General features: G+C 46.1%; 3 protein-coding genes and 1 pseudogene across 5 annotated transcripts; 2 read left to right on the top strand and 2 right to left on the bottom strand.

Moving 5' to 3' along the window:
• Positions 1 to 1,386: 1,386 nt before the first annotated feature.
• On the top strand, positions 1,387 to 5,013 carry PIP4P1 (phosphatidylinositol-4,5-bisphosphate 4-phosphatase 1). Of its 2 annotated transcripts, none has more exons than XM_052646221.1 (7): positions 1,387 to 1,641; positions 1,963 to 2,153; positions 2,517 to 2,623; positions 3,059 to 3,164; positions 3,371 to 3,423; positions 3,521 to 3,611; positions 4,081 to 5,013. In XM_052646221.1, exons 1-7 carry the CDS (start codon positions 1,479 to 1,481, stop codon positions 4,222 to 4,224), a joined length of 855 nt encoding a protein of 284 aa, XP_052502181.1. In that variant the 5' UTR covers positions 1,387 to 1,478; the 3' UTR covers positions 4,225 to 5,013. The 2 variants fall into 2 exon arrangements, with proteins under 2 accessions (XP_052502181.1, XP_052502182.1); XM_052646222.1 differs by having other exon boundaries at positions 1,387 to 1,620.
• Positions 5,009 to 7,598, bottom strand: APEX1 (apurinic/apyrimidinic endodeoxyribonuclease 1). 2 transcript variants are annotated; one of them, XM_052646219.1, is made up of 5 exons: positions 7,499 to 7,598; positions 7,070 to 7,195; positions 6,649 to 6,836; positions 5,958 to 6,150; positions 5,009 to 5,812 (listed from the first exon to the last, which is right to left on the bottom strand). In XM_052646219.1, the coding sequence occupies exons 2-5, from the start codon at positions 7,125 to 7,127 to the stop codon at positions 5,295 to 5,297; spliced, it is 957 nt and encodes a 318-aa protein (XP_052502179.1). In that variant the 5' UTR covers positions 7,128 to 7,195; positions 7,499 to 7,598; the 3' UTR covers positions 5,009 to 5,294. The 2 variants fall into 2 exon arrangements, with proteins under 2 accessions (XP_052502179.1, XP_052502180.1); XM_052646220.1 differs by having other exon boundaries at positions 7,429 to 7,516.
• Positions 7,599 to 7,992: 394 nt separating this feature from the next.
• Positions 7,993 to 14,449, top strand: OSGEP (O-sialoglycoprotein endopeptidase). The gene is made up of 11 exons (XM_052646745.1): positions 7,993 to 8,214; positions 9,611 to 9,730; positions 9,911 to 10,086; positions 12,300 to 12,395; positions 12,526 to 12,575; positions 12,721 to 12,799; positions 13,362 to 13,427; positions 13,520 to 13,610; positions 13,835 to 13,910; positions 14,011 to 14,109; positions 14,261 to 14,449. The coding sequence occupies exons 1-11, from the start codon at positions 8,100 to 8,102 to the stop codon at positions 14,298 to 14,300; spliced, it is 1,008 nt and encodes a 335-aa protein (XP_052502705.1). The 5' UTR covers positions 7,993 to 8,099; the 3' UTR covers positions 14,301 to 14,449.
• A 623-nt stretch (positions 14,450 to 15,072) lies between these two features.
• LOC128054761 (60S ribosomal protein L9-like) lies at positions 15,073 to 20,976 on the bottom strand (annotated as a pseudogene).
• Positions 20,977 to 21,274: the final 298 nt, after the last annotated feature.

The raw sequence follows: 21,274 nt of genomic DNA on the forward strand, positions 1-21,274 counted from the left end.
CAATCCCAGAGTAACAGTCTACTCACCCTGCATTCATATGACTAAAGAAATCCTTCTAAATCATTGCATAATAACTTTGTCCACCTGTACCTGCTCTACCCAGAACAGGTAGAACCTTGAATCCTCAACAAAGCTGAAACAAAAAGTTCCTTTAAGCCACAGGAGGGAACTCTACACATTTCATTTCTGTCTGGACCCAGACAGAAATGGATCCCCTTGATAGATTTGAAAAGTAGTCTTATTTGCTATGCAAGTAGAGGATGGATGACTATGGATGAAAAGAAGAATGGCTAGGTGGATTGGCTGTATGTTTAAACACAGGAGCTGCTTAAGATCTTTTCCTATGCTTGTTAGAATAAACTCTGTTAGCAGGCTCGTGGCTGGTGGTGAGGTTGAGACAAGTCTAAAGGCTGTCTCTATGCCAAACACGAACAAAAATATCCTCGGACTTGATTGGTTAACTCAGTCAAAACACTCTTATCACGCATATCTGTTTACAACTGGGGGCCAGAAAACCGAGTAAAACGATGAGACACCCCTGTAGTAACAGAAACAGATTCATGTAAAGAAAATTTCATAATTTAACCGGAGATGTTAGGAGGGTGGATTCTGCAAGGCAGCTTTCTGGAGAAGCCGGTCTTGTGTCCTGTTCCAGAGGTGACTTCAGCGACGAAGACTAGGGTAAACATCTTAACGTTTTAATCCATTTCTTCCTGGCATATCTTCACTGTGACTTTTCAAGGGTATTCCTTTGAGTAGAGTGGCTAACTGATGCCTATCTTTTCTACTCTCCGTGCTCAGAACAGCCCTAACTTCCTCACGCGTTTACTGCCTCTCTTTGAGCCACGCCCCCAGGTTCTGGGGCTAAGTTCCGGCCAATAAAGTTGCGCCCCAAGGATCGCAGGCCCAGGGAAGGGAAGCCTCCAGCCAATGAGAGGCCAACTATAACCGCAAAGAGTAGAAAAGTCTTTTAGTGGTGTCTTCAGGCCAATGAAGAGCAATGATTATGCGCCGGCTCTGGGCTACCGACAGATCACGGGCGGCTTCCTGAAACACGTGACCAGTGAGCTGAAGCAGCCCTGCCCCACCTCCTGGTCTGGAGGTAGCGCGATGGGCCACGCTTCCAATGGTTAGAAGAACTTCTCGTCACGTGCAGTTTTTGCAGGCCCAGCGGCGTCCTGAAAGTCATGTGACAGTTGACGTTGGCGCCAAGCTTCCCAATGGAAAACAAGACCTGCCTTCACAGGACCAGAAATTGCTATGTCTCCGCGAATAACAGCACGGCGGGGCGGGGATAGCCTATCACGTGCTGCGGGGCGGAACGGGGCGGGGCAGGCCACTGGTTGCGGGGCGAGCTGGGCGCGCGGCGCGCAGGCGCCCTGGGGACCCGGTAGCGGCGGCGGCGGTGGTGTCTGCGGTGACGGCAGAGGCGAAAAGAGCCGTATCTTTGGCCGAAGCGGGAGGCGGCGGTGGCGGCCATGGCGGCAGATGGAGAGAGATCCCCCCTGCTCTCCGAGCCCATCGACGGTGGCGCCGGTGGAAACGGATTAATGGGGCCGGGCGGGAGTGGGCCTGGGCCCGGGGGAGGCCTGACCCCCTCCGCACCACCGTACGGAGCCGGTAAACATGCCCCGCCCCAGGGTAAGCCGGGGCGGGGTCCGAGGTGTTCCCAGGGGTACTCTGACAGGCGGAGGGGGCGGGGCCGAGGGCGGAGGCGGGGCCCAAGCGCCAGGTGCGGGGCTGTTGCACCTGTGACTGGGTGAGGCTTCCTTTCCTCCGCAATCGCGACCGCAGCTTGGGAGCAGAAGGGAGCTCTGAGGAATCTGATGGAAGCACTGATCATAACAATCACGCTGAGCTTGTCAGAAGGGTTGAGGACCAGAAACAGTTGCCTTACTCCATGTAGCATTAGTGGGGGTGTCTGCAAGTAATGCCAGCCCTTCTTTTTACCTTCCTCTCCAGCCTTTCCCCCGTTCCCCGAGGGACACCCAGCAGTGTTGCCTGGGGAAGACCCACCCCCCTATTCACCCCTGACCAGCCCGGACAGTGGGAGTGCTCCCATGATCACCTGCCGAGTCTGCCAGTCTCTCATCAACGTGGAAGGCAAGATGCATCAGCATGTAGTCAAATGTGGCGTCTGCAATGAAGCCACTGTGAGTTATACAAATCTATGAAACGGGCCCTGTTTTCTGGATCCTCTTTCTGATCCCTTGATTCTAGACCCGGACCTTCAGGCATTGGCCAAGGGCCTTTCATGAAACCCAGGTTTCAGTTCCAGGAGTCTCACACATCATTTCCCCAGAGGCCACTCACCAGCCTAATATTTACCATCCCTCATCTTCATACCTGTCTTTATACTTAAGCTTAGTTTTAGTTTGTAAATCTCATGTTGTATGCCTTTCATTTCTCTGTCCTGGCTAAGATTTTCTCTCTCTGATCTCTTCTCAGAAGGTGTTTTTGGAAGAACAGGGATTTGGATTAGAGATTTGCTTACTGATGTCCCCATTATTCTCTAGCCAATCAAGAATGCACCCCCAGGGAAAAAATATGTTCGATGTCCCTGCAACTGTCTCCTCATCTGCAAAGTGACTTCCCAGCGGATTGCCTGCCCTCGGCCCTACTGGTGAGGAGGAATAATTTGGGGAAGGGCGTTAGTAGGGAAAATTGGAAAGCCTAGAAAGGATGAATGTTTACAGAGAATGTAAAGGTGAGAGAGCCTGGTGTTTATTTAGAAGGAGAAAAAGCTAAGGGCTGCTGTGTCTCTAGAACATTATAGCCATCTTTCTCATCTCAGTAAAAAGATTAGGATAAAAGACTACTCCATTTTTAGGAAGATGGTAGTCTCAGAGACTGGGTGAATTATCCTGACGTAAAAGGGACATTAGAGACCTTAAGTTTAAGCAGTACTCTTCCCACAAGTATTCTCTGGGGGTAGGGCTGGCAGTGCAGAGAAGCAGAGAGACTTCTAAAGGCAGGGAGTAGGGGATGTGAGGGAGGAATAATGTAGGGATCCTTAGGGTTAAAAACTTTCTAAATATAATCGTTTTCTCCTATACAGCAAAAGAATCATCAACCTGGGGCCTGTGCATCCAGGACCTTTGAGTCCAGAACCACAACCTGTGGGTGTCAGGGTCATCTGTGGACATTGCAAGAATACTTTTCTGGTGAGGAGAAGTGTTAGGAGGCTGGAGGTAGGGAGGGGCAGAAGTGGAAATGTAGTCATGAATGTATTTCTGAGTTATGATAATGAATCCTGAAAAGGTCTGTTCTATGAGGAACCATTTCCCCACCTCCCAATGCCCCAGGGCTCTCATTGAAAATGACCCTGCTTCTACTATTAATTGGTTTCTGCCTTTTCCTTTCTCCCTAGTGGACAGAGTTCACAGACCGAACCTTGGCCCGTTGCCCTCACTGCAGGAAAGTGTGAGTGATTAGGGAGCAGCATCCTTGAGCTGGGTAATGAATAGGGTAAAATCTACAAGGCCATTCCAAGTATCCATTTCTGTTTACCTCCCCACAGGTCATCTATTGGGCGCAGATATCCGCGAAAGAGATGTATCTGTTGCTTCTTGCTTGGCTTACTCTTGGCAGTCACTGCCACCGGCCTTGCTGTGAGTAGACCTTGATCCAGCCCCTTTCATTCTGCAGCCTCATCTTCTAAGGCTAAGATTGGGGAAATAGCTATCCTAAAAAGAAGTGAAACTGAAGGGGGTTTTGTTTGTCTTGTTTAAACAAACAAGATGACTTAAATTTGAAGGAGACTGATAAAGTCTTCAGTGTTACTATCAGAGTTAAAAACAGCTATCTTCTTTATGTGGAGGATAGAACAAAGAAGTGACTTAGATTCAGTTGCTATTAGGAAGTTGTCAGACATGAAGAAAAACTGACAGGTGTCTGGGATTGTTTGAGTATCTTCCTGCCGAGCAGAAGGGAGTTGGACAACTGGGCCTTTTAAAACGTCCCTGAAGGTGGCCACATGTGGATAGGAGACAGAAACTGAAGCTTGAGTTGTTTGTTACTAAGCTTCCTGGAAAGTTGTGAGAGATCAACAGTAACCCCATTGTTCTTCATCTTCTTCAGTTTGGCACATGGAAGCATGCACGGCGATATGGAGGCATCTATGCAGCCTGGGCATTTGTCATCCTGTTGGCAGTGCTGTGTTTGGGCCGGGCTCTCTATTGGGCCTGTATGAAGGTCAGCCACCCTGTCCAGAACTTCTCCTGAGCCCCACGACGACCCACAGACTGTGCCTGGCCCCTTCCTGGTGGGGACAGTGACACTATAAAGAGAGCCGTGGTAAAAGGCTCCCTGGGCTTCCATAAGGAGAGCCAAGCAGCTGCCTTCCTTTTCCCTGGGGAGAAGTAGGAAGGAACCAGGCCCTCACCTAGGTTTGGAGGAATAGGTAAGACCACTGCTGGCCATCTGTTTTCCAACAGTTGCTGTGTTTAGGGTGAAGTAGGCGAGATGTTGCCCCTAAACCTGGGTCCAAAAAGGCAGTTCTAGCCTTGTCCTTCCTATATGCTCCCTGAGAGCCATTCCTGTCCCTTACACATTCCAGGGCAGGGTTGGGGTGGGTAGCCCTGGGGGGTCTCCCTCCCTCTTGTGCACCATTAGGACCTTGCTGCTGCTATTGCACTTCACCAGGGGCTGGCTCTGGTCTCAGCACCCTCAGTCTCCTCTCCCCCCCCCCCCCCATGCTGTGTCCTGTGGGGGTGGGGTCAGCTGCTGCTCTGTACAGAACCACAGGAACTGATGTATATAACTATTTAATGTGGGGTATGGTCCCCTAGTCCTGTATTTCCCATAATTCCTCCTTTTCAACCTTACGCCCCAGTTGCAGTTATTTAACTGGGCTGGATAGGGTTGCTGTCATGGGAGAGGTTAGGGAGTCATCCTGTGCTTGTAAATAAATAAGGTCATGACTCTATTCTTTTCCAGTTGTTAATCTGTGTGTATGGAAGGATGAGGGGAATTTGTGACCCCATGAAGGGATAAAATACAGCACCACTAAAGCTGAAACTATGGCTCTTTATTTTCACAGGGACAGTTCAAAGGAAATATCAGTAGCTTTTGTTTAATGTAAAAAAAGAAAAAGAAAAAAGCACCACCCCTACACAAACACCCTCCTTGAGAACTTACATCTGTTATTAGAAGCCTGGTTAAAGGATTCAGTTTAGAAGGGAAATACAATGCAGATTTCTCTAGATAGCAGTTATTAAAGAAGTTTGGGGTAAGAATTTTAAAGCTAGCTTGGTGGGCTTATTTCCCAGGCTCAACGTGATTTGGAAGAGGTGTCACAGAGCTAGGTATAGGGTAATGGGACAGTGGTCACTGCCCAAAGCCTTGGAACGGATTTTACTGTCACACAATGCAGGCAACAGAGACTGAGATAACAAAAAATAATCAAGGCGCCAACCAACGTTTTTGGATCGCGCATTCATCATATAGGTCCAAAAGGTGTAGGCATAGGCCGTGTTGGGGTAGAGGTGCCGGAAGCTGTCAGTGAGTGGCACAGCCTGCAGCAGTTCCCCGAAGCCCTGCCGCTCTTGTGGAGTGAAGCCAGCATTCTTTTTATTTCCCTTTGGGTTGCGAAGGTCAATTTCTTCATGAGCCACGTTGAGGTCCCCACATAGCACAAGGGGCTTGCGGGATGCCAAACCCTTCAGGAATTTGCGAAAGGCTTCATCCCAGCGCTGGCGATACTCCAGGCGCACCAGACCTCGGCCTGCATTAGGCACATAGGCTGTCACCAGCACAAACGCCTCATATTCAGCCACAATCACTCGGCCTTCCTGATCATGTTCTTCCTCACCTACAGAAATGATGGAACAAGCAGCAAAAAGAAGTTTTAAGAAAAGGGAAAGGAGAGAATAAAAGAATCAAGAATTGGGGCTGGACTGGGATACCAGCAATTTAGTTTGGAAGCACTGGGCTTTAGAAAATCAGTGGGGTCTCACCGATGCCATAAGAGACTTTGAGTGGGCACTGGCGGGAGAGGAGGCCCACACCACTGTACCCTTCCTTGTCTGAAGGAGCTGACCAGTACTGATGGGATAATCCAGACAGTTCTTGAAGTTCAACTGGTAGTTTGTTCTCGGAACATTTGGTCTCTTGGAGGCACAGGATGTCTGGGGCTTCTTCCTTTATCCACTGTAAGTGAAATTAAATGTAGAAAAAGTATTATCAATTCAGCAGCCATTTACTGAAAAATCTATATGCAAAGTACTAGAAATATACATGAGACACAGTCTCTGCAGAAATAACATCTAGCAGCATAATATTAAAACTTAAGGGCAGAGAGGCAAGAAGAGTGTTACATGCAACACGGAGGAATTGTTTTTTTCCCCAAAAGGCCCTGGATAGCCAGCTAAGATTTTTAAGCGGTAGTTATTTAAATATTGGCTATGCAAGAAATAAAATGGAGCAAGTCCAGTAAGGAGATTTTCCCAACATGCCAGGAAAGAGATGAGGACATTATAAATAAGAAAATGGCACTGGAAATGTTGAAATGGCATTTGAAAAATAACAAGGTTTTTTGGGTGAAAACCTAGTACCTTTCCCACAAGAAAACTATCGTGTTAGGGACTAAGATGGAAAAAGATGATTAAACCCTAAGATCAGCCTCTGCACCCCCTTAATTCCACTCACATCTAAACCTTTCTTCTTAATCCAGGCTCGAAGCCCATCCACATTCCACGAGCAGATCTTGAGTGTGGCTGATTTGCCACTGGGTGAGGTTTTCTGATCTGGGGGGTCTTCATACAGAACTGCGCCCTCTCCTACTGCCTCTTTTTCGTTCTTTTTCGCTCCCGCCTTACTCTTCTTCGCCTCTGGCTCTATAAAATAAGTAATACATAATGGGATATAAGTTGGCGGTATCCAACTTTGATCCAGAGTAAACTACAGACCCACTAAGAGCCTGCAGCTGCCGCGACTTCTTCATAAATGAGAATACTGTCGGTGTCGGTCTGGACTTTCCGTTCAACGGTCCGTACTTCCCGTTCAGCTAGGTAATTATAGACATCCCCATCGCTGCCTCTAGGGAGAGGGGCCCATTTCATTCTCTTACCAGTCTTGGGCTCTTCCGCGTCTTCGACCACCGCTCCCTTTTTCCCACGTTTCGGCATCACTGTAATGTACGCCTTTCTGCACCAGTTCCACTTCGCCCACTGAAGCAGTATTTTGATCGCGTTGCCTACAAGTGCAAAGAAGTCGTGAAACCAGCTAGAGCAGAAGACTCCACCCTCAACGCCCACGTTCCAAGTACCGCCTTTGAAACTGTATTATCTCTGAATTCTTTCCCCGCCTCCGTGCACCATCAGCCTTTCAGCCCCTCACCCCTCAGACTAGATCATTTCATCGTGTCTTATACACTTCTCGCGAGATCCGCCCTCCGGCCAAACGAGGGACTTAATTGAGAGTCCCGACCTAGCCTTGCGAATCAGACGTCCAGAGAAGCTGCTAAGATGGGCAAAACAACACAAACCCTTCAGCTGACCTGCTTCGGCCCCTGTCTGCCTCCTCCTTAACCCAGCACAAAGAATGGAGCACGCCGTGCCCCACGTGGGTAACTGGCATGGTCACGTGATCTGAGATGCTCATCCAGGGGTGGAGGAATACGGGTCATTGGTCTAGTTGTACCACGTGACTCAAAAGCTTCCCGCCCTTCTGGACTCCGGGACACTGAAGGCCCCACCCTCCATTTTTGGACTGTTTAATCAATATGCCAGATTCACAACTCTTTCTGCCACCCTGACTAGAGATCCCAAAGCTGTGTAAGAGAGAACAAAATCAGTGGAAAAGGCTGGGCTGGACCATCGGAGAGAAGCAGAGGAACGGATAGGAATTTAAGGAGCAGACGCCGGCTCAGCGTTCCCGGCAGTTAAGCGAACAGGCCCTCGAAGGGGTCTTGATGGGTCGTCGTAACGACAGAGGTTGGGACCGGCGCTGGCGCGCTACGTACGGGACTATTTTGGTAGTTGTTCTGGTTGGCGCGACTGCTTAGCAGCCACTGGCTCATCCTCCTACTCTGCGACCCGGAGTCTGCGTCCCAGCGCGGACTGGTGAGGGCTCTTTGGCTCCAGTGCTAGCTCGGAGCCATGCCGGCGGTGCTGGGTTTTGAAGGCAGCGCCAACAAGATTGGCGTGGGAGTGGTACGGGATGGCAAAGTACTGGCGAACCCGCGGCGGACTTACGTCACGCCTCCCGGCACAGGTGAGGATTTGCGGATTTGTAACTCGTGGCGCACTTTTCCGCACAGCATCCCCTGCCATCTTTCTAAACGTTGGTGAAGAGTGCGCATTGTGCCTCATAATTTTTGATCCTAGTTCCTGAGATTATGTAATGGTAAAAGGGCTTACCAGTTGGCTCAGTGGTAAAGAATCTGCCTGCAGTACAGGAGACTTGAGTTCGATCCGTGGGTCGAGATCCTCTGGGGGACGGAATGGCAACCCACCCCAGTATTCTTGCCTGGAGAATCCTATTGACGGAGGAGTCTAATGGATTACAGTCCATGAGTTGGACAAGACTAAGCACGCACACACATGATCCCGAAGCTGATGGGTAGAAGAGTTACAGGCACTTGAAACTGGATCTTCTGAGTTGTTCAGCCTATACTGACCACCTTTTATGTGCTAATTATCGGCTGCCCTTAGAATATTTGGTAGTTGTTTTTGGACTTCTGTACCTTGTTCTTAAAATGGGGATGATATTACCTGCGTCATTTGGTCTGGAGAGTTAAAGTGTCGGATACATTGACAACTTTCCGTAAATGTTATTTCTAAGCTCTGTTGTCTTTCCTAGCTTCCCCCCAAACACCTCCTTCCATAGGAGAGGGCAGCAGGCTTGTGTATACCTGAAAAGCCTCCCTGAACAGGTGATGTTGTAACAGGTTACTCGTTAGAAATGGATATATATGTTTAGCACTCAAGCTTCTTGGCATTTGGCACCATGCTGCTAAGTCGCTTCAGTCGTGTCCGACTCTGTGCGACCCCATAGACGGCAGCCCACCCCCCGTCCCTGGGATTCTGCAGGCAAGGACACTGGAGTGGGTTGCCATTTCCTTCTCCAATGCATGAAAGTGAAAAGCGAAAGTGAAGTCGCTCAGTCGTATCCGACTCTTAGTGACCTCATGGACTGCAGCCTACCAGGCTCCTCCGTCCGGAGGATTTTCCAGGCAAGAGTACTGGAGTGGGGTGCCATTGCCTTCATTGGCACCAAGAATGTGAAGATAAAACAGGCAGTGCTTTGAGATGCTCATGGTTAAGCTGGGAAAAGTACCGATTAACTATAATGCTGTAATTGTTACATGTTACATATAGTATGTTAATTTAAATGATGTTACCATGCACAGTGTTTGTAGAGTCACAGGGCATCACCAAAAAGTATGAGATAGGTATCATTGAGTCCTGAGTAGGAGTTAGGTATGAAGAAGAGCATTTCTGAGAGCTGTTTAGCTTAGCTGAACAGGCTGAAAAGACTATATCTGAAGACAGGATGTTTGAGGAAAAGGGAGGGGACTCTTCCTACCCTACTGAAATGTCTGTTTTGACTTCTAGGTGCCTTTCTGTAGGAAAATTCTTAGGATCTCTGACTTGTGTCCGTCTCCTAGGATTCCTTCCAGGTGATACTGCTAGGCACCACCGAGCTGTTATCCTGGACCTGCTGCAGGAGGCACTAACAGAGGCTGGATTAACCTCTGAGGATATTGATTGCATCGCATACACCAAAGGTATAGCTAGAAGTGTGGGCAGCAGTGGAAGAATATACCTGGAACCCAGCTAGGTCAAAATAGCCTGCACCTCACCTTTGAAACCACCACTACATCCGCTGTACCTTCACATCCCCCGCTTCCCTCAACTCTGTTTTTCCCAATCTCTATAGGATTCTAAGCCCTATTCTGTCTCCATAGGTCCTGGCATGGGTGCCCCACTGGTTTCTGTGGCTGTTGTGGCCCGTACTGTGGCCCAGTTATGGAATAAGCCATTGCTGGGTGTTAACCACTGTATAGGTCACATTGAGATGGGCCGCCTCATCACTGGAGCCACCAGCCCAACTGTGCTGTATGTCAGTGGAGGAAATACACAGGTATTTAGAATTCTTCACCATTCTTTTTTTTCCCCCCTCAGAGATTTTTGGGTATTTTTAATAACTGAAACAAAACAGATCTAAAACCACAGCTTCTGGAAGAACCATTTGTTCTTGCTGGTTTTGTATCTTTCCTCAAACTTGACCTTGACCTCTTGTTGGGATGCACATTTCAGAGCAGGGTATCTGAAGACATTCTCCTTGGCCACAGTTTTTTCCAAGGGGATACCTACAGAGTACCTTGTGGGCTTGAAGTGATATACTTCAAGTTACAAACTTTCACAAAAGACTTGCTCTCTGACCTCCTGGCAGTTTTCTTCTTGCCCATGGTAGCTTTCACTTTGTACCTTGCTAGCAAGGTAGCAAGATCATAGGTGTTCATGATGACTGGCCAGGGGCATCACCACCTCCCAGGTTTCATGAACTTGCCCATTTTGACAGAAGCCATTCAGGACTACAGCAGGAAAATTCCACCAGTCCTTCTTAATTTCTGAGGCACTGTACTAGCAACTTTCACTTTCTGCCTGAGTTGTAGGAAAACTGGGCTCATCTGAAGCTAAAAAGTGATACAGTGGAATATTGGATGACCTTTATACGTGGCTATAGAGATGAGGAATTTCCAGCTTAGAGAAGGAAAAAATAGTAAGGATTGAAGTGTTTAAGGATTTTTATTTTCATTATTTTGAAGCTTATTTTTCCTATGAATGTTAGCAATTAAAACTAAGGGGCACTTGGCAGTCCAGTGGTTAAGACTCTGCTTTCAGTGCCAGGGGCACGGGTTCTATCCCTTGTCAGGGGACTGAGATCCTACATGCCTCAAGGTGCAGCCAGAAAAATTTTTTTTTTAAAAAGAAGAAACTAAAGGGTACTATCTCATTTGTTTCTTTACAACATTTGTTTTGTTTTAGTTACTGATGGTAAATATATAGGTTTGTTGTTTTTTTTTAGAGTGAAAACGTAAGTAATTTAAATAACATTTTATGAATGGTGGAAGATGTTTTAAATTTATAGATGAAGCCAGAGTTGTTTGGGATACCTTACAAGATCTTTTTAAGTTGAGATTGGAGAACTCTAGCCTTCCTTTTCCACCTAACACCTGATGGGATTAGTGTCCAGACTGATTTCCTCTCTCCTGAAAGGATTATATTCTAAAAGTTCATTTTGTGAAATAGTTATTAAAGATGAAGCATGCATTTCTATGAAAATGACGTGAGAACTTTAATGGGTAGAGAACAAGTAATTGGTTGAGGCCTGAAGGATATTTACAAGGTTAGAAACTTAGGGTGTGGAAAGTAACAGTGGAAGCTTACAGGATTTACTTGAGATGAGCAGTGATGGAATTTTCTCTTTTCCTCTTTCCCTTTAAAGCCTGCTTAGGTGTGAAAAACAAGATAATTGACTACAGAATTTTTCTTTATGCTTTTGTTTCCAACCTTTTATCAGTAGAGTAAGGGCTACATCAGAATGGAAGAAAATCCCTAGCAGCACCAGAAAGGGAAAGGGACTTAACGATCCTTTGGAAGTACTGTCAGAAGTCTGGAGCTTAAGTGTCAATGGGTGATGAATACTCTCTGTGCTAGAAGTTGGTCCCATATGAAGAGTGGACAGAAGTCGGTTGCCAGTGCTGAGCTGGATGAGCAATTAGTCTGACCCAATATGGAATTTTGGGGTTTTGTTTTTGTTGTTATTGCTGCACCAAGTGGCTTGTGGGATCTTAGTTCTCCTGCCAGGGACTGAATGCATTTGCAACCAGGTTCAGGGAATTCCCTGGGATTTTTTATTTTATTTTATTTTTTTTAACTCTACCTTAGTGGTTTCCAAATATTACCACCCTCATAGGATAATGTTGAAGAACTCTGGTTCCCTGCCTCCAAGAAGGAAAGCTTTCCCTAGTCCACACTGTCTTGACTGCTTTTAAAGGAATATCAGCAACCTCCAAGCTAGAAAAATGTATCCAAAATGATAATTTACTTCTCTCCTCTCCTAGGTTATCGTCTTTAGACTAGAAATCTACTCTGGGAATCCTTAGGGTGTATATAGACTTCTCAGAGAAGTGCTGTTCAAAAGTACCTGTTGAGGGATTGGGAAAGTACTTTATTTCCATTGGTTATTGAAGTTCTAGTGACCACGTTGATCCTCTGCTATGTTCTTCCCCAAGCCAAATGCTCCTCTTTACAGACTTGAGGTTTCATGGACATCCTCATCACCCTTAGGTGATTGCGTATTCAGAACATCGTTACCGCATCTTTGGGGAAACCATCGATATTGCTGTGGGTAATTGTCTGGATCGTTTTGCTCGAGTGCTGAAGGTGAGTCATTGAGGCTACAGAGAATATAAGTTGTGAGTGAATTTTGGGAGAGCTATGGAAAAGGAAAGGGAAGATAAATTAGCTTCTTTTGCTTCATAGATACTTGCCTTCATCCTGTTTTTCCTTCTAGATTTCCAATGACCCAAGTCCAGGCTACAACATTGAGCAAATGGCAAAGCGGTAAGGGGAATAAGGCAGAAGGAGGCTGACTGGTGGGGTGCCAAGGATTTCCCTGTGTATGTGTTAATGAGCTTTGGGAGGGCTTTGGAGGGTGAGCAGCCAGCTGACTACAGGCTTAGTGCCTCATATACTCACTCCCACGTAGAGGCAAGAAGCTAGTTGAGCTGCCATACACTGTAAAGGGGATGGACGTCTCATTCTCTGGGATCTTGTCTTTTATTGAGGTGAGTGTGGGGAGGTGAGGAGATGGGCACTTCCATGCTTTTTAGTGAAGTGTGCGAGTTTTGCTCAGTAGTATTTTCTGTAGTATGTAGCATAGTACTGGCCTATGTTAGATGCTGAATAAATTCATCTAGCAAATACCTATTGAACATCTTTTGTGTACCAAGCGCTGTTCAAGGTGATAGTGATACTAGATGGAGCAAAACAAAAATCTGCCTACTTGGAGCATGCATTTCATGGGGCATGGAAGGAGGGAGGGAGACAGAAAAAGAAACAAAGAAATGGGAAAAAAATAAAAAGGGTCAGATGGGGACAAGTCTGGAGAAAAATTTACCAGGGTGAGACAGAAGGTGAGAGGGCAGGCATTCATGATTATTGAATCTTGAAAGAAGGCTGCTGGATTTATATATATAGATATAGCTCAGTGCCAGTGAAGAGCAAGATATACTGGTATGGGTGAATTGTGGTAAAATGCAGTAATCCTCCAAGTGTGCTAGTTTTTTGCTCACATGTCACCCCCAGACCACAGTTCACTGTTTTATCTGTTTGCCCCTGTAACTATAGGATGTAGCCCAGCGCATGCTGGCCACTGGAGAGTGTACTCCCGAGGATCTGTGCTTCTCCCTGCAGGTAATGAAGTGAAGAGCTGGGATAGAAAGGTGGAGCCGACAGAACTAAACTGGGATCACCTCTGATGTTTTCAACTTATCTGCCCCCCACAGGAAACTGTGTTTGCAATGCTGGTCGAGATCACAGAGCGGGCCATGGCGCACTGTGGCTCCCAGGAGGCCCTCATTGTGGGAGGTGTAGGATGTATGTATCATTGAACTGACCTTCTCTTTTGTATTTTGGGGCATGTGCATGTTGCTCCTGATACTCTAAATCTCTAAGGGTTTGGGGACATTACTTATTTTGTTTCTGTCCTGTGCTCCCCAGTCTTTGCCCCTACTTCATTTTCCTAAGTCAGTGCACATGAGGTGTATAGCTAGACTGGAGAAATGGCTAAAAATAAGCTAATCGTACCCCTGCCTCTGTAGGTAATGTGAGGTTACAGGAAATGATGGAGACCATGTGCCAGGAACGTGGAGCTCGGCTTTATGCCACAGATGAAAGGTAAAGGCCCTCCCACCCACACATACTTTTTTTCCCTCCCTCCAATTGCTGTGATTTTCTACCCTTAGATCATGAATTGCATACGTCTTTTCCTTCCCAGATTCTGCATTGACAATGGAGCCATGATAGCCCAGGCTGGGTGGGAGATGTTTCAGGCTGGACACAGGACCCCTCTCAATGAATCTGCGATCACACAGAGGTAAGTGGCCCCTGGGAGGAGGTAGACAGCGTTATATGGGAGGTAGGCAAAAATCCAGCAGGAAGAGGACCCAGAATCGTGAGGGCAAAGAAGAATGGAATAAGGGTTAACTGTCCACCAAGTTTTTCCTTTTTTTTTCTTTTTTAAACAGGTATCGGACAGATGAAGTAGAAGTGACCTGGAGGGACTAACAAAGTTAACAGGATTGGAGTATTTGGTGCCCTGAGTGGAGCCCAAGGGACCCTAGGCCTTAATCTCTGTCCTGACAAGGCTTTGGACTCCCTTGTCTCATCATTTGAACCTCAAGAATTGACTCAGCATTAAAATATTTTTGGTTTTATATGTTGGCAATTTTCTTGTGTTCCGGAAGAATATACATTTGGCAGTGGTCAAATCCTTTTGATGGGTCGATGGATAAAGAGGGCAGGGGTCAGAGCAGCACCCTGGCGGACTGCAGGTAGCCTTGGGAGCTGCTGCTCTGGAGCTAAAGTTGAGGAGAATCTCTGAGATATTCTAACCTTCCCTTAGGAATGCATTATCATTGGTACTATTTTAGCATCAGATCTTGTGTTAATTGCTTTACATTCATCACCTTGTTTAAATTCTTTGAAGTGTAGGTACTCAGGATTTCCCTGAAAACAGCCTGAAGCCAGATATAATTTCATACTAATTGATAACTCAAAAGTAAAACTGTCCCTCCTCCATACACTTAAGCTTACAGACATTTCCATTGGCAGACCAGAGGGAGGCCCTGGGTACGTGTCCTGCCACAGCCACCAGAATTAACCTCATCATGCACTTTTATTTATACCAGTCACCATAAGAAGTGTGACTATCAAGTCACCTCTCCTCTTTTTTTTTTTTTAATCTCAAATCAAGAGTTTTTATTGTCTCTTTAAAGGATCACAACTGAGTCCATAGAACCATCTGCTATCTTGTTTCTGCAGCAGGATCACTGAGATCTTATTCATCAGCCTGCTGAACTGTTCCTTTTTCAGATACATAGATGCCATCCAAAAATTTTCTGATATCCTTGTTTTTAACTGTGGTGGCTTGCTGAATCAAAGCAGCTGAATTTGACACAAGTTCAATGTCATTTCCTTCAAGAAAACTCATCTTTCTGGGCTTGAGATACTGAACAGGCAACCCCTGGCCTCATTCAAACCCTGCGTATGTATTTTTCACCCAAAAAATTTCGGATTTCCACAAGAGAACCATTCTCCTGAATAACAACGTTGATGGGGAAGTGGGCATACACCGACCTCATCTTGTAACGGAAGCCCGGTGTAACGCCCTTGATCATGTTCTGTACGTGACTACTGATTGTGCGAACAGTGGCCAGTTCCTGTTTCCCCACCATTTGTCAACACGGAGCCTCTTCTTTTTCTTTCCAAGGAGACTGAGTTCTACATTGATGTGATTGAAGTCCCTCCGCAGGGTGCCTCTGGGGCCCTTCACAATAACTGTCCGTCCCTTCAAGTTAATGTTGACATTTTCTGGGATGTCGACAGTCTGATTGCTGAGAATGGTCATTCTTGCAGTAGATGCGGCAAAGAGCTCACCTCTCCTCTTTTAAACTCTAATAACCGTTACTCTCCACTCCCTTTTTTGTCCCTGTCCACCCGCTTCTTTTAACTCTTGCACTTCTTTTTGTGATCTCTGAAGTTAGCAGCCAGTCATTAGCAGAAATCCCATGTATCCTCAGCATCATCTCTGAATGTTCCCTGTACATAGTTGCGCTCTGAGCCCTGGTTTCTCCTGAGGATTCTGCTTTTCCTGCCACCTGTAGTGGCGGTGGGTTCTCTCACACCCACTGTAGCACTAGGCCGGCCTGGAAGCAGTGTGGGAGGCCGCATTTTCCCTCATGCTATTCTTGGACTGCTCTCATCTCTAACATACCTCAGCTTTAAAACAATATCTGTCATAAATTTTGGTGCTTTAAATATCCATATAGGTTATCTTGCTAACACTGAACTGGTCTCAGTTCTTTGCACCTCCACTGATCTTGTCCTATAGTCCCACTTCAGCTACTCCTTCCTCTGGTCGTATTCCAGCCCCACTGCTAATCCATGTCTCAGTCTCAAACATCCCACTCTCCCACCGTTACTTCCTATTTTTCCAATTGACTCCACATGTCTTCACTTCTGTCCTCCAACTAAGTGCCAGTCATGAGCACCTCATTGCAAACAACTAATCTCTTTTGCTTCTCTTGCTTTTGTCACACTCAACTCTTGACTGACGTTATGCCTACACCCATTCAGCTGAAAGGGCTAGGGAAAAACAGCCACGTTGACTTTAAATTCATTACCAAGAAACTTCAGTGGGTCTGTTATGCTAAAAGTAGTATTTGCTGGTCTTTCACTTGCCTTCCTTTTTGCGGGGGTGGGGTGGAACTCTGTGTTGCTTGCAGCATCAAAGTTGGGAATTCATTACTTACCTCTTTTCTGATCCTGTTTTATTCCTTCTGATCCCTCACATCTCCAACATCCCCTTCATTCTTTTTGGTAGAAAATAGAGACAGTGAAAAGGTTCACAAGCTTCTACCACTACACTTACCATAACTTCCAGCATTTATACCCATATGCTCTGCTTTCTCTCCTGTTACTGTATCTTTTTTTTTCCTCTTATTATTTTTGTTGTTTTTATTTTTCTCTACTGTTGCTACGTACCAGTGGTTCTCATCTGGGGCTGAGTTTGCTCCCAGAGGGCATTGGGTGTAACCGAGAGGTGGTGCTCTGGGTGGAGGCCAAGGCTGCTGCAGTATAGTTTACAGTACACAGAACAGCTTCCCCCAACAGAATTATCTGGGGTTAAGTGTCATTTGTGTCAAGGTTGAGAAGCGTTGCTCTAAACAAACTGCCCAGGCTCCCCTCCAAATCCTTGGACAGCTGGTCCCAAGCTCTTTCAAGGACATCTCTCATCTTTCCTGTAGGGTCAGTATTTTCCTTTCTCTCTTGTAGCATCCTATATGCTGGAGCATGCAAATCACGCTGTCATTTTTCTCATCTTAACAAAGACCCAAGTCTCTCTTGACCCCATTTCTCCTTCCAATTGCTTCCAATTTTTCTGTTCAATTTTTAAAAAACACGAGTTATTTTTAAAATTCAAGTATAGTTGATTTACAGTATTATGTTTCAGATGTATAACATAGTGATTCAGTAGTTTTATAGATTATACTCCACTTAAAGTTATTATAAAACACTATATTCCCTGTGCTGTACTAATATATCTTTATAGTTTATTCATTCTGCTCTATTTTATAGCAGAACATCTTAAAAGAGTCATCTGCACTTCCTCTCCACCAGTTTCCTATTAAGTTGACTGCACCCAACTGTTACCACGATCACCAGGACATGCATGAACCAAAATCTAATGGCATCTTCTGCTTCATCTTACACAGGCTATCAGCAGGATTTGGCACACCCTCTTAGAAACATTGTCTTTACTTGGCTTTAGGACATAATCTCTGGTTTGCCTCAGTTGCCTTTGCTGGTTTCTCCTAATCTCCATAGCTCTTGAGAGTTCAGTCCTTGGACTATTTCCCATTTACATACATACTTTGAGTGATGTCATCCAGTCTTACACATTAAAGCCATTTCATTGTGGTGGGCTCCCCATTTTTTAGCTCCAATCTGGACTTATATCCCGAATATCTAGTTGCCCTCACCATTTCTACTTGGATGCTTAATAGGCATCTCAAATTTAACATATACAAAATTGAACTTGTCCCAGCTTACTGCTATAGTTCTTTGCTATTTCAGTCAGTGACAACTCCATCCTTATAGCTGTTCATGTCAAAGTGCCTTGGTATTACCCCTGACACCTCTCTCATCTCCAGTTCATCAGATCACGTTGACTTTACCTTCACGATCTATCCAGAATCTACTGCTGGACTTCACTGCTGCCATCCTAGCCCAAGCCAGAATTATCTATCTCCAAGATTACTGCAGGAGCTGGTCTACATGTTTCCACCATTTCCCTCTTATAGTCAATTCTCATCAGCAGTCATTCAGAGTGAATAGTATCAATGTGGAAGCCAGTTTATGTCACTCTTCTCAGAATCCTCCCATGTTTTCCTACCTCAGAATAAAATCCAGAGTCCTTTCAAGGCCTGCGAGAACCTCCATGATCTGCCCCACCCTTCCCCCTTTACTGCTTTGACCTTATTACCTGCCACTTGTCATTCACTCTGCTCCAGCCTCCTCTGTCTTTTCTTCCTTAAACACAGCAGGTCTATCTCCTCTAAGGTCTTGTTGCCCCCTCTGCCTGGGAGGCTCTTCCCAGAGCTCTTGGCTCAACTTAGTTTAGTGAGGTCTTTTTGACAAGCCTACTTTAAGTTGTACTCCTCTGGTGCATCTAGCCCACTCTCCTGCTTTATTTCTCTGCATAGCACTAATCACCTTGTAATCTAATGGTTGTATTTATTATGTTCTTTGTCCTCTTGTTGGAATATAAACTCCCTGAGAGGGGGAGTATCTTGTTTTATTCATTGACATATCATCTCACAGTACTTAAAATAGGGTCTGGCACATAGTGGACATTGAATTAGTATTTGCTAGCAGGTATAGCTCCATGGTGGGCTTCCCAGGTGGTGCTAGTGGTAAAGAAGCCACCTGACAATGCAGGAGACGTAAGAGACACAGGTTCAATCATGGCAGTCCACTCCAGTATTCTTGCCTGGAGAAACTCATGGACAGAGGAGCCTGGCGGGCTACAGTCCGTGGGGTTGCAAAGAGTTGGACTTGACTGAAGTGATTTAGCATGCACTCATGCGTAGCTCAATGGTGGAGCATTTGACTACAATTAGTATTTGCAGAATAAATGAATAAATTTATGGGAAACTAAACCAAAGAAATAAAGGACTATAAAACATGACTTGGGCAAAGAAATTTTAAAAATTGAGATCACATGAGCTTGGAGACAGTTTCTGATTACTTATTAAGTAGGAAATGATGATAAATATTATTTTGGTTTTTTACAAAGGATAGACATAAATGGGTTGAAATGCATTTAGGGGTAGAGGTCTAAAGTGGAAGCTTTGAGATGGAAGATAGAAGATGAATTCTTGTATTTGAGAACAGGAATGATCTGTTTCTCTAGGCTAAGGGAGTTTTCGAGTTTGTTATTACACATTAGCCTCAGGTATTTATTTGTAAATTTTTATTAATATCATGAGGTGGAATGGATTTTGGAGAAGGGCTGTCTTTGGCACTGTAGCCACAGTTCGTATTGTTCAGTGGAGGAGGGGTTCTCTCCTTAGGAAACTTTAAAGTGAAAATGAAGTCGCTCAGTCGTGTCTGACTCTTTGCAACCCTATGGAGTGTAGCCTATCAGGTTCCTCCATCCATGGGATTTTCCAGGCAAGAGGACTGATGTGGGTTGCCATTTCCTTCTCCTGGGGATCTTCCCGACCCAGGGATCAAACCCAGGTCTCTTGCATTGTAGGCAGACGCTTTACCATCTGAGCCACCAGGAAACTGGGCTGTTGTAAAACCCTTGTATGGGGCTTCCCTGGTGGTCCAGAGGTTAAGAGTCCACCTGCCAACGCAGGGACATGGGACCCATCCCTGGTCTGGGAAGACCCCACTGCCATGGGGCAACTCAGGCCCATGTTCCACAGCTACCGAAGCTCACGTGCTCTAGAGCTCATGTTTGGTAACGAGAAGCCACTGCAACGAGAAGGCTGCACACTGCGACTAGAGAGTAGCTCCCACTTGCAGCAACTAGAGAAAACTAGTGTGTAGCAATGATGACCCAGCACAACCAAAAATAATAACAAAACCCCTGTACGTCCAAAGCTTTGGGCTACACAAGAGTAGACCCGAAGTTTGTGGAACCAGGAGATTAAAATGGCTCCTTGAGTCCTAAATTATGAACTCCTAGCTGTCTCACTTCCTGAGCCTCTTACTAACAGTAAAGGATCAGAGTGTCCTGCTGATTTCACAGATGAAGGCAATAGGAACATGAGGCCCCTGGACAGCATCTTCAGCCAGCTCAGCTATAGCACCCCAGGACAGGTTGATGGGATGACAGGTAGGCTCCTGTTACAGAAGGCTCTGTGAGAAGCAGAACCTGTTGCTCAGCTTCTCTACCACTGAACTAGTCCAACCCCTGAGGTCTGTGACCCTGTAGCTTGGAATCTTCCCAGACTCATGTCTGTGAGAGCGGGCATAGGACTTCATGAAGGCACATGTGCCGCTCTGACTGCATGGTTAGGAAAAGCAAGCAGGACCAGGGTAAGCACCATTGTCAGTCTGTACTCTGAGACAGCTGCCCCACTTTAATGGGGCAGTTCCTGTATACCCACCTGCTTTGGGTTTGTCCACAGGTCCTGCTCAGAGGTATAGCCTGAAGGAACAGGAGTGTTGAGAGAGGTAGACGTCGGGTCCCCCTTTGATATGGCTTCTGGACTCCGTAGAAGGCCACCAAGTCTTCAAAGGCCTTTTGGCTACAGAGACAGTAAACCCCAGATTCAACAGGGAACAGAGAGTGTGTCCCCTGAAATTTCTGTCCTTGGGAATTTAGATATAAAGGGCTTCTTTACTCTTTAGTTTTTCTGTTTTGTTGGCATTTCTTCCAAACTGGTAACCATAAGCCTGTTCAGACATATTTAGCTGGAGACTCTAGCCACTCTCCCCACGGCCAGTACCCACCATCACAGAAATCCCTCTTTTGTCAGATTTTGGCTCCTCCTCCCTGAATCCACTTAAGTCATTACTGATTTTTGGGCATCTACTCTATGCTGGGAAATGGGTTAGGTAAGATGTATCTCTCTAATCTTCCCCTCTGGTTCACTCACCTGGTCATAGTCAGAGAGCCCACAGAGGCAAGACTGTGACTCTCAATATCTGCCGAAACACCAGCCATACTGGCGATCTGACACTAGGCAGCACCCACTCTGTACACCTACGTCAGTCCTATTTCCTCAAACATCTCAGGGACTTCCCTGCTGGTCCAGTGGCTAAGACTCCATGTTCCCACCACAGGGGGCATGAGTTCAGCCCTTGGTCAGGGAACTATATCCCACATGCTGTAACTAAAAAGATCTCACATGCCACGACTAAGACCTGGTATAGCCAAAGTGGAAAAAAAAAAAAAAAAAAAAAAAAAGGCCCAACATCTCAAATCATGCAGGAACCCGGAAATGAGATTTAGGACACACATC

The sequence above is a fragment of the Budorcas taxicolor genome, chromosome 10 (genome assembly GCF_023091745.1).
Source record: "Budorcas taxicolor isolate Tak-1 chromosome 10, Takin1.1, whole genome shotgun sequence".
Taxonomy (NCBI): Eukaryota; Metazoa; Chordata; class Mammalia; order Artiodactyla; family Bovidae; genus Budorcas; species Budorcas taxicolor.

What these genes read in the sequence shown, in the direction of transcription:
- OSGEP (XM_052646745.1), top strand. Translation starts at nt 8,100, where the DNA reads ATGCCGGCGGTGCTGGGTTTTGAAGGCAGCGCCAACAAGATTGGCGTG. An exon ending in GTTTTGCTCGAGTGCTGAAG is followed by an intron (nt 12,396 to 12,525) that starts GTGAGTCATTGA and finishes TTTTCCTTCTAG; the next exon opens with ATTTCCAATGACCCAAGTCC. An exon ending in GGATCTTGTCTTTTATTGAG is followed by an intron (nt 12,800 to 13,361) that starts GTGAGTGTGGGG and finishes CTGTAACTATAG; the next exon opens with GATGTAGCCCAGCGCATGCT.
- APEX1 (XM_052646219.1), bottom strand. Translation starts at nt 7,127, where the DNA reads ATGCCGAAACGTGGGAAAAAGGGAGCGGTGGTCGAAGACGCGGAAGAG. An exon ending in CGCGGAAGAGCCCAAGACTG is followed by an intron (nt 6,837 to 7,069) that starts GTAAGAGAATGA and finishes CTTATTTTATAG; the next exon opens with AGCCAGAGGCGAAGAAGAGT. An exon ending in CAAAGTCTCTTATGGCATCG is followed by an intron (nt 5,813 to 5,957) that starts GTGAGACCCCAC and finishes TCATTTCTGTAG; the next exon opens with GTGAGGAAGAACATGATCAG.
- PIP4P1 (XM_052646221.1), top strand. Translation starts at nt 1,479, where the DNA reads ATGGCGGCAGATGGAGAGAGATCCCCCCTGCTCTCCGAGCCCATCGAC. An exon ending in GCGTCTGCAATGAAGCCACT is followed by an intron (nt 2,154 to 2,516) that starts GTGAGTTATACA and finishes ATTATTCTCTAG; the next exon opens with CCAATCAAGAATGCACCCCC. An exon ending in TCACTGCCACCGGCCTTGCT is followed by an intron (nt 3,612 to 4,080) that starts GTGAGTAGACCT and finishes CATCTTCTTCAG; the next exon opens with TTTGGCACATGGAAGCATGC.